Genomic DNA, 11,996 nt, shown 5'->3' with positions numbered 1-11,996 from the left:
AAAAAGACCCTGGAGCATCACAGAGATGCTTTTCATAGCATGTCTATCTCTCTTGAAAGTGCTGAGGTAAATTATCATCCACGTACTCCTTCACTCTCATAATTTCCATTAATCTGATCCTCTCATAATAGCCCCTAGTAAACCTTCTCCCTGCCTCTTAGACTTTATTAAAGATCCAAAGATAGAGGCAATTTCCTTATCAGTGTTTTGCAACAAGATTTGACTTGAGCGTGACCTAGTCTGCTTCAAAAGAGTTCCAGGCAGCTGAATTTTCAATGGCATGTTTTTTCTGTCAGTGTTGATCACCCTTGTACAAAAGATGAGTTATCCTAGTCCTTCAATTAAAAAAATGGCCAATATACAATCAAACATATATTCTGCATCAACTCTGTTATGACTACGACTAAAGCATATACTGCCTGAAGGCATGGTCATACTTTCTGCTAAAGCTTGAGGTTTAGCTTCTTCAATCTCTACTACAATAGTCAAATATATGTCACAGCACAGCACACTTAATCTGCCTGTGATAGTCAGAAAGCCATTACTAGCAAGTGATAAAGACAACCCCAGTGGCATCAATCTTTGTATTAGAAAGTAATGGTCACTTCCACTTGAAAGTGTCAAGTTGCTCCCAGCTAAGAGCTTTCCTTCTCTCTCTCTCTCTCTCTCTCTCTCTCTCTCTCTCATATACTCAAGCCCTCTATGATAGAGATCTTAGTGATCAGTCATCTTGATGCAGAGGTGTATCCCTGCATTCCAATTTCTAGCTGCTTGGAATCCTTTCCTAAACCATAACCACTGTTTACTAAGTCACGGGGAGATGTGCACTGCCTCTTTGTGGGTATTTTTTGTTTACTCGTAATTATTGTTTTCCACCAGGAATTGTAACCAAGTCAATCATGGTTCAGTGTTTTGAACTTGAAAGTTCATTTGCTCTCACACTCAATGAAACACAGTGACTAAAAACATGTTTTTTGCGTGTGCAGTTTTACTGGACTCTGTAGACTCAATAACATTTGATTTCACTTGTTTGGAAATTTTTACAAATTTACATACTGATAGCATATGCTACTAGAAGGACAGTTTAATATCGGTCGCACTGGGAACTGACAACACTCAGTTAGCCCTTCTTTAAATGAAATAAATTTAAATAAATACACAAATAACATGCATATTTCTCTGTTTGCATGAATTATTTCTTTTTATTTATTCATGGATTTAGATATTTAGTTTGTTTGTTTTGGTTATGAAAGCTACATTATCTTAGGTCTCATTTGTAGAAAGGGAGTAGCAAAGGAGGAGAAAGACCATCTGGAGCACATCAGAGGAGGCTAGGGAGCAAAACTACTGAGGTGCTCCCTTACCTCTGTGCCAAACATGGCCCATTTACTCCACATCTGTTACTAGTCATGATGAAAAGGTAAATAAAACTCCGGAGTTGTACACATGACAGGAGTATTGAACTGAATAGGTGAATAGTTTAACGGAGAGAAAGTAAAATATCTGCAACTTGGAACAGAAATGAAAGTTTTAAGAATATTACATTCATATTTTAGGAAACTCAGCAACAGTGCTCAGAGGAATTAAAAAGGCTTTTGACCATAGGCTTCAAACACAGAACTTGGTGTGCTGAACGGGGGCTGAGACGCTGAGTGGAACGTCTGTTTTAACTTCATCTGGAGGAATAGCAGTAGTGTGTATAAAGCGGCCTAAATATAATTTGAGCTCTCTTTTTTTCATACTTTATATGTGGTGGTGATGAAAGATCCTTTGTAAACAACCAACTTGACAAGGGAATGCACTGTCCGATCCCATTATTTTTGTCTGGTTTCTTACTTATTATAATGGACTTTATCACTAAGCTGGCTTGTGCGTCAGAGAAAGCGTATTATTTCAGTCATTAGCTGCTCTCAGAGTGGTCCTTGAATCTGTTCAGTATTGTCTTAAATTTACACGTGCATGCAGATTTTCTAGTGTAATCTCCAGTGTGTGTTGAAGCCGAGGTGGAGAGGAGAAATGTTTAGCAATATGTGTTTTTCATTTAAGAATGCCCTCAGATAAAGATGTATTTGACTCAAGTAAAAGCTGGTGACTGTATTTCCTAAGAAGTATAGATTTATCAGAGAATATACTAACCGTATGTTATTTAAGATAAAGATCTGAGCTGAAATTAAACGTTAAAACGTAATTAAAATGTTATCCCTTGATCTGAAACCAATATCCTACAGAACATGTGCTATCTGTACTAGAAGTAATCACCTGTTCGCTCCTTTTCCTAATGAACTGAGATGAGTAAAGATTATGTTGAAATTTCAGTTGGTTAACCAGTTGTGTGTTCTGAATATTCTGTGTTCATGATTTTTGCTTTACATACTGCTGATGCTTGTCCTTCTAAAATCATGGTCAAAGTCCAGATTTTCTAAGAAATTTAGAGAATTATAAAGGCATTCATAACATGTATATTCTATATATGTATATACTATATGCATATATATTGTATACATATATTTTTACATATAGTTACATAACATTCACCTCTTTAAACTAGCAAAACAACTGATTTTGTAATGCTCTTTGGATTGTGTAGGCATGTCTTTTGCTGCCATGACAACATTTACAGTTGCCACCTTTTTCCCCCCCCACGTGTTAGAGGTAGGAAGGTTTAGTAGACTCGAACTGCGCGTGGTTGTGTACACTGATTTGAGAATTGGGCTCCTGTAGCCTCTGTTCGTTCCTAACTTCAATTAAGTCTAAAGCTAGGAACGACTCCCTGGAAAAGAAGGGTAGTCCCATTGGAGCAGCACCCCTACTGCATGGGATTCTGTGGTGGTGCTGAAGTGAACTGTGCGGAATCTATCACAACAATCTGTCTAGGGCAAGATCACTGATACATTTTGGCACGGTTTACTGAATACAGTCGATTTCAATTGGTCATTTTTTTTCTTAGAAACTTCTCGAACCGGTGATGTTTTCTATCAGTTGAATGCTTAAGGAAACATTTCCGTTTCAGTTTTTTTTGTTGCAGTCTCCGGCTTGACAGAGAGCTTTGAGTAACGAGCTTCGTCTAGGAACAGCACACAGGCTATGCCTTTGGTGACACGGCTGTAAACTACGTCGTCGAGTGCGCGAGAGATTTTTTCTACCTGAGAAGGATATCTGGATTAACAGATGAACTGTAATGGCTGTTTAACAGTGGACTGGTGAACGTATTCACAGTTAACGGAATAACACTGTCGACACCTGCAGAAGAATTTCAAGATGGGTGTTTGTGAACGCTTTGCTGGGTCTTGGAGGCGATTTATTGTCATATCGCTTAGACTGCTGTTTCTTCTCCCTGCAGGTTTGCCTGTCCGCAGTCAAGGGGATTCCCAAACTGACAACAAAGTGATGGACAATATTACTGTCAGACAAGGAGAGACGGTGTTTCTCAGGTAGGGGGTTTTGGGGACTGCTATTTTACATGCTGTTGCAATATTTGTCATCACATGTGTTAACACTTTTGAAACATGTAGCGCGTGATAGGGCGCGCAACAATAATAGCCGTCAGCGGACAATACTATCACTGTTTGTCCAATTACTCACCATTATGATTTACGCTACTTAACTAAAGATAAGTAAACTTTGGTTGAAAGGTTCGTCGTTATTGTTACGGTCTTACTGTGGTAGCTTTTTCTAATAACAAAGCAACTCACAACTCTTTTACCATGAACGCATGTTAATGCTTTATGTTTAATGCTTTATGGCAAAAAAGACGTGTAATCGCCCCTTAATTATGTCTGATTGGGAGAGTATCCCAAGTTCTGTTCATATAGCCTACATAGGTCTTTAAGTCCCTGGTTTTGTGAAGACTCCAGGTGTCTGTTTTAACGACAGCTCTGGATGTTCCAGGGGTGCCCAAAACCCACTGCAGTGGCCTGTAGCCCATGCGCTTAAAATAGTTTGTCCAGGCCGAACTCAGGTCTTTACATTCTTGACCTAGGTTACGTTGAACATCGTGAGGGTACTATCCTCCAATTTTAAGTATGATTCTCTAGTAGTGACATAACTTCAAAGGAGTGAGCTAATGACACCGCTGACACTCCAAAAAAGTGACTGCTTGTTTGCATTTGTCTGAGTCATGACCTAAACCGTTGTACGTGAACTCATTCATGTCTTGATGAGAAGCAGCTTTGGCTTTCATATGGAAATGAGCACGATCCCTTGTGTTAAGATATGTCTATTTTTCATGAAGCAAAAAAAGATATTAAAACACTTCCATTATTAACATAGGGTTATCTTGTTTTGTTTAAACACAATGATAGTGTTGAAGAAAGATTAACAGATCAGTAATATAGTGTTGTCATGTTATGTTACAGGTAATTATTTCACAGACTGAATACAGTTTCACAGGATCCTAAATAAAGTTCTTAACTGAAAAGAACATTTTATAAAGAGAAGTTAGGGTGAGGGTTATGTTTGTGCTTTCCTAACTATATATATATATATATATATGTGTGTGTGTGTGTGTGTGTGTGTATAGTTAGGAAAGCACAAACATAACCACTCTGTCATTGACTCTGACACACAGTTTCTTAGGATTATGCATACATGTCTTCATCCACTGAATAACAATTTAGCAGTGACCTGTTTGCCTTCAGTTGTTTAAGAACATGCAACGATCAACTCGATGTGACTCCTAATTATAACTATGTGACTGCCTTCAGACATATAAAGTGAAAATGGGTTAGAACCTTTTTAATAATACAACCCTTAACAGCACATACAGTGTATTCCAAGGTTCCCCAAACGCTTTCTTAGGAGGGTGAGATCACTCTGCCTGGCTCTTTGGGAGGGCCGGAGTATGTCACTAACAGTAAATAGTACTGTGGACAACAACAGGTCTACCTTAGTTGAATATTAACCCATTATATTTAATGATATATTTCAATCGTTTTTATATACCATTGTTAGCTGGCTTTATTTTACATTGCCATGGCACATTGTCAAAGTTGTATATAAAACATAATAGGGAGGTAACTAGAATTAAAAAAAAAAAAAAAAAAAAAAATCAAACTAGTTCTTAAGCATTCCAACCATTATCATTATTTTATTCAACCCTTTTAGTGCAAGTAATATAATACAGAGTGAGGAACATTCTGAAAAAGCAGGAAAAAGCCAAATGTGCATATTGAACAGTACATATTTTACATTTCAACTAGGAAAGGAGTTACAAATCTGCAAAACTGGAAACTCTGGCATGCACGCATGTATGACAAACCTTGTCAAAAATGGCTCTGCCAGTTGTTGTGCCTTTGAGGCTCTGTTGTGCAGCAATCTCCTCGTATACCTCGAAATTGGTCGTATCAACTCCAGTAATTAAAATTAGGCTAACAGCTGTGCGGTGTCCTTCATATCGCTCCTTTCGTAAAGTGCCTGCCAAAAAACCCCCCAGTTTTTTAAAAATTATTTCTCTTACAACTGATTGAGCACGTTGGCTCCCAACTCTTAAATTCTCCGCTTAATTGTACTTGCCGATCAACTCACAGAACACAGGGCATATTTTTTTTTACTTTTTTTAATCGGGACATACCTCCTATGTGACTGCGGTTAAACACTGTTTTACGAAGTCACCTTCGGTGAAGGCCTTTCCGATCTTAGCTATCAGTCTTGCCACACGAAAGCTCGTCCGTTGGCAAGACTGGTTCTGCTGATCTTACCTTAAAATTGGATTCTGTCGTGTAGCTAGCACACCCCTTAGTTTTCTTATCTTGTCTGTCCACACTTGTCCTTCAGATTACCATATTTATCTTCGTGTTTTGTCTCAAAATGTCTGCGCAAATTGTAACCCTTGAAAACCACTACCGATTCCTGGCATATCAGTCAAATTGCCTTGTTCTTGCATTGAAGAGAAAAAAAATATTACTCCATTGTTCGTTGAACACCCGGCACTCATAATCATTTTTTTCGTTTACGATTCATCTTCGACATTTCTTCCGAAAATAACAGAAAATTATCGAGCTAGGCTAAAAAAAAAGGTACCTGTGGCAATATATTCTTGTGGCGCAAGAGTGTGGCGGGACCCTGTATGGCGGAACGGTTGCTATGGTGACTAAATGACCGTCCAAATACGGTAGCCAGCAGAGGAAAAAAATGTGGAATTTCAAGCGAAATGCACCATAGGGCGGAAAGTAAATAAATAAACTAAATAAAACTAAATGAACCAGAGTGCTGGATACAATATATCACATACATTGCATCGGGGGCCACTCAGAATGTGGGGGCGGGCCGCTGGCTGTAGTTTGAGGACCACTGGTGTAATCTGTGCAAATATACTGTCATTATACTCTTTAGACTGTTTTCAAAATAAATATTAGCTACTTATTCTGTCTGACTTTCAGTGTAGAATATCAACGGAAAAGTTCATGAAAAAATGTAAAAATGTACAAATTGCATTTACAAAGTCTTGTACCAAGGCTCATACACTCATTTAATCAAACAATGATGGATTATAATTGTATGCTATGTAAAGTCTTATCAAACATCTAAATGTGAGAAACCTGCCACATTCCCTGTCAGTGGCAGTAAGAAGAAGAATCTCAGCAGTGCTGTTGAAAACACCTTTCTGAAATATAACACAGTTTATTTAGCTCATTTAAATAAATGTTTGATAATTAACAAGCGTTACTTGGGAATTTAAATAATGTTGTTTAGTGATGCCACATTTAATATCAGACTGATGTAACCCCATCCCCCCTAAAACCCTATTTTTGTGGTATAATAAGTCAGCTGTGCTAGGGGCTCCATTCTACATAATTTCTTAAGCTGATACCCCACTCCAGGCACTGGTGTTTCCATTGAGATCTTTTTCAGCATTCTAAAACTGCTTTCAGAAAAACAGTTAGAGTCAGAATTAGAATGCTGAAATTGTTCACACTCTAATACAGATCCATTGGGAGCGACTCGTCCTTGTGTGTAAACTATACTGGCTCCGTACTGGCACCGGTCAAGCAAACAAAGAGACAGAGCTCTTGTACCACTCTTATACTCAATGATGTCCCAGAGAGAGGTGTACTGTGTGAGGAGACTCTGAGTAGAGTTCTGCTGCCCCTTGATAAAATCTTCTCCCAGCCACTTGTCTCTCCCATGTTGACACCTAATATATATGCTGTCCTTATCGCCAAACCCCAAAGCCACTAGACTAAATCAAATCCTTGCAATGTTTCCCCGACTCTTCCAAGTTCGCTTTAAATGATAGAGGTTTTCTGCGTGTCAATCTAATGGAAATGCATTGATTTCTGCTCATGTTCAAATGCATCTAAGAGGGTGAAATATTCTCCCCGGATGAATACTGTTTTTGTTTGTGCAACTTTCTCATTCATTTTAAAACGAAAAAAAAAAAAAAAAAAAAAAAGCATATTGGAATAGGGTAACATTGGGGGCTATTTTGAAAGTACAATTTTATATTTAAGATATTACGGAAAATCATTCACACAAAACTTATAATCAATATTAATACCTGCAGAATAATTGTTTTATTTGTTTTAACTGCCTCTTTTCACCGATATATGTGGGAAAAAAAGGAAAAAAGTGGTACTTGTAGTCAATGTCATAATACACCACACCCTTTCTGTTTTTTCCCTCTTCAGTAAACTAAAACTCCTTTTTCATATCAGCGTGCTTTCTTTCTTGGTGTCGTTAAGCGCAACTGTGTGGAATAATGAAATCATGGGGTGGTTTTTCCATGCTCATTCTCTAACTATTCTGCTTTATTTTGGAGCATGCTGGAGGTTTGAGAGATAGAGAGAGAGGGAGCTTCATAAGGATAATAAACCACTCCAAACACCCACGAGTGAAGACCAAGGGGGTGCTAATTTGATTTCACAGACAGCTGCTAAAGATTCTTTTCATATCTCTGATTTTTCCTCTCTTACATGATCGTGCTCTTGTTTAATCTTGACTCACGATAACTCTCTTTTTAAAGGCATGAAAGGGTAAGAATTGGCCAAAATGAATGACACTTGAGGATTGACCAGGATGTTAATTTCACCATTTGAGGAAAGAAATGATCAATTCAAATTAAGAGATTACAAGTAGCTTTGTGACCATGTTCTACAATCTATTGATTCTGTTTAATTCTTAGAAAGTTAAAAAAGAGAATAAAGATGAAAGCATGTTTTCTGTCATGCATTTTCGAGCCAGGTGTTAATTGGTTCCTTATGTCCCTTGTGTCAAAGGTTAATGACACTGTGCCTCCAGTGTACAGCCTGGCCAAGTACCAGACAGCTCCATTCTCTACACACCCAACAGTCATTTACTGACTACTGAGACAAAAATAAATAAAAGAGAGAGAGAGAGAGAGAGAGAGAGAGGTGAGACAACATCAACAAAAGCAGCAGATAAAAAATGCATTTTGTGTGTGTATATATATATATATATATACACACACACACACACACATTTTAAAGTCCTTTGTATATACATTTTTAAAGTCCTTTGTAGAGAATGTACAACCTTGTACATTCGCTCTCTCTCTGTGTCTCTCTCTTCTATCTATCTATCTATCTATCTATCTATCTATCTATCTATCTATCTATCTATCTATCTATCTATCTATCTATCTATCTATCTATCTATCTATCTATCTAAGTATCTTTTGACCCACCACAGCCCAGCCATCTCCATTCTTTCTGCTTTTAAGCACATAACCCATGCAACCTATTTGGTTCAGTCTTAAGTGAAATGTTTCCAGTCTGCTGACAAAATTACTGTCAGTCATGTGAAATTACATGTTTTTGATACTCATCACTCCTTTGTGAATGCAGCGTAGAGCCTCTTAGGCTATCAAAACAAAGTATAGCATGCCAAATCACATAAAAAGAAAATTGCCAATCTTGACAGACTGGAATGAGACTACTGGCTCTGGCCTGAGACACATTGTCCTCAGCATACACACAAAAAAAGGTTGGGCCCACATTTATCTGCAAGCTTTTTGTTTACTGAACTAATCATGTCACTTCTGCATCACAGGAGGATTCACTAAAGGCTTTTACATGAGTGGTGTGAGTAGATATTTGTAATTCAAGAAATGATGAATGCTGCTGAATGCCTCTTGAATTATTTCTTTTTTTAAAAGGGGAAAAAAACAGAAAAAAGGGGAAAAAATGTACTCTTTTTTTTCTTTTGAATGCATTTAATGTGTTAAAAATATGGTACATATAAAGGTCATTCATCCATAGACACAACCTTGTCACTGATGACATTGGGCAGAATGATTATGGAAAGCTACTGCCAAGCCGAAACTTGCTTGTTCAAACAAAGCTCGTCCTCCAAAGCTTTGTCCAGTTTTGTCCATGTACAAAATCCTATTAGGCTTTTCCTATATTTTGTCATCTTTTCTTTTTTTTTTTCATGCAGTCTCTGCACATTACCTAAGGATTAATTTTGGAAATGTGACATGTTAAGCCGTGCTTTTTTCAGCATTTTTGGAGCTGTGTGAGAGCTGTTGCATATCTGCTGTAAGCAGTTCTTGACTGACTAGCCCAGGTGTACAGCTCATAGAGCGTTGCCTGGTCTTCTGGTGTAGCCTACTTAGAGATGGCTGGATTTGTGCCAGAGCATTAGTGATGAGAGACAGGATGCTCTGGATAATGTGCTTAAGGGTCTCAGCTCCTCCTCCTCAGAGCAAGGTTAACAACACCAGATACACACACACACACACACACACACACACACACACACACACACACACACACGTGCGTGCGCGCACAAACACAAACTGGGAAGACTTAAGACACAGCAGTACATGCAGTGTAATATTCAAGTGAGTGGAAAAGATAAGGAGTGTGTAAATTGGTTCTTTGCAGGTTGAGGTTGAGTGAAGTCTCATTAATTCATTAACCAACGAGCAATTATTTATTTATTTGTTTTGGTACAAGTATTAGAAACTGCTTACATTCAGACACAAGCACACATACAGTGTTATGCAAAGGCACAGGCCATCATCATATGCTTTCCCTCATTTAGTTGAATGAGGAGACTCCTGGGGGCTATGTTATATTTAGTGCAAGTATTGTTAGAATTGTTTCCTGATGTAAGGCAATTTGCTAGAAGAGTTCTAGCTCCTAGTTGTTTATTTCTCTGGGGAGGTTTCTCTATCATTACCACAGTAAGGGAGTGATGTTAGTGATCTATCTGTAAGGGGGGGGGGGGGGGGGGGGGGGGGGGGGGGGGGGATCTGATGGTATTTAATATATATTATCTCCTCCTAAACGACACTCAGCTCCCCACCACAGGAGCCAAGAGATCCCATTACTTGTGAAAGACGTAAGCTCTCAGATCTAGAAATCATTGCGGTTATGTGCAGTTTTACTCCATTGTAGGGCTGAATTCTCACTCCAGTACTATATAGATATGAACTAAAACACACAAGCTATCAACTGAAATATTATATATGATATTGTTTTATTTGATCATTTACTTGATGTGATGTACTTGCAGAAGGATAGCTAATCAGGAGTACAGTTAAAGAGACCTTTAAATGCTGTGTAGATCTGAGCGCTCACTTCACTTTATAAAAATTTAAAAATGGTACTGATGGCAATTATTTTTCTTGACAGAAAAAGAGATCTTTCCTTTGTTTGCAGTCTTCCATGGTTAATAGTTTCGTTAATACTTCAGACTGTATTAAGGAGTGTCTATTCTGATCTTAACAGTACATTTTTGTAGTATTGAACCATCCCAAGGTGTATAGAACATAAGGACAGAAATAAGTTAAACAGATAATCATTTTCCAAGTCGGTTCCAACACCCAGCAAGCCCTCCACTTATAGAATATGCTCGCGCTCACATGAAGCACTTGAGCTCTCTACACCGAATCACCCGTGACTAAAAATCCTTGACATTTTTAAATAGACCCCTATGGTTTTTCAGAACAAATTGGAACCTTAGACTTTTAAGTCTCTTGGAAACAGGGAGTGGGAGTTCTGACAACTTAGAATCAATCCAGAATTTCCACATCACAGGTACCCTCAGAGGTGCGGGGAAAAAAAAAAAAAAGAGCCCAGGATCTCCAACCATGAGTATGAAGTTTCTCCAGCGGTGATCTTTTAATCAGTAAGGGCTTATGCCTCCTCTGCAACCTTGTTCCCTTTTGATTACAGCAGTGCTTATGCACTAATCAATGAAGGTTTAGCCAAAGATGCAGTCATTGTATCTGTGTAATACATTCTGAACCCTGGTACTATTTTATACCACCATTTGACAAAGGGGCAATACTGAATTATGCATAGCGCACTGAATGTATTAACACATGATCTCTAAGTTTCCTCTGTGTGCTGCTGTCAGCGCTGATGGGGTAAAATACACCACAGGTATAAAATAAGCTTCTTCCAGTAATTGTTTGATTTTAGAGATCTGTTGAGTTAGTTTTAGATAGCGAACCTACAATTCAATCGGACTGTGAAAGGGATTACTGGTCAATGAAATATTGTTATTCTCTCTCTCCCTCTCTCTCTCTATCTCGCTCATTCTCTTTAGCTGTGTTCAAGTGATAATGTTATCAAGTGCTAGTATGTAACAATTCTATCAGAAATCAAGTCAACAAATGGAACAGAAAAATGTGTCAGTGTTTACTCACTGTCATATAACCTAGATGATAGTTGGTTGTTAGCATGTTATGATCTATTTCATTTATTAACCACTGCCTACAATATTTGTTTGATCAGCCGGTCCAACTGAATGGGTCCCTGTGTCTTACTGTAGCACTGCTATCTGGTTTATTTAATCTGAGCACCTGAATATGAGAAATGACATGTCTTGTTATGAAGTCTTTTCTTGAATTTCCTCCCAAGATAATTCCAGTAACAATGTTTGCACAGAAGATCAGCCAGTAGCACGGTCTGAACTTTGCTGGGGTTTTTTTTTTTTTTTTCAACCTCAATATTAATTAATTAAATTCTGAGCCTCAGCTAGGCATGAACACACTCGTTCCCATGCAGTGCAATAAATCTCACTTTAGC

At 38.1% G+C, this 11,996-nt stretch overlaps 1 protein-coding gene across 4 annotated transcripts in view; it reads left to right on the top strand.

Moving 5' to 3' along the window:
• Nucleotides 1-1,758: 1,758 nt before the first annotated feature.
• The window catches only part of ntm (neurotrimin), a 59,058-nt gene continuing 48,820 nt past the window's right edge, over nucleotides 1,759-11,996 (top strand). For 2 of the 4 annotated variants that reach the window (XM_030792707.1, XM_030792705.1), the window contains exons 1-2: nucleotides 1,759-1,772; nucleotides 3,294-3,431. In XM_030792707.1, the coding sequence (XP_030648567.1) occupies nucleotides 1,759-1,772; nucleotides 3,294-3,431 (152 nt within the window). Of the gene's footprint in view, nucleotides 1,773-3,258; nucleotides 3,432-11,996 lie in introns of those variants that run through there. The other 2 variants (XM_030792706.1, XM_030792704.1) reach the window with 1 other exon arrangement.

The sequence above is a fragment of the Chanos chanos genome, chromosome 15 (genome assembly GCF_902362185.1).
Source record: "Chanos chanos chromosome 15, fChaCha1.1, whole genome shotgun sequence".
In the NCBI taxonomy this organism is placed as follows: domain Eukaryota; kingdom Metazoa; phylum Chordata; class Actinopteri; order Gonorynchiformes; family Chanidae; genus Chanos; species Chanos chanos.
The sequence above is the reverse complement of the archived record's forward strand: the minus strand, read 5'-3'. Positions and strand labels throughout refer to the sequence as shown.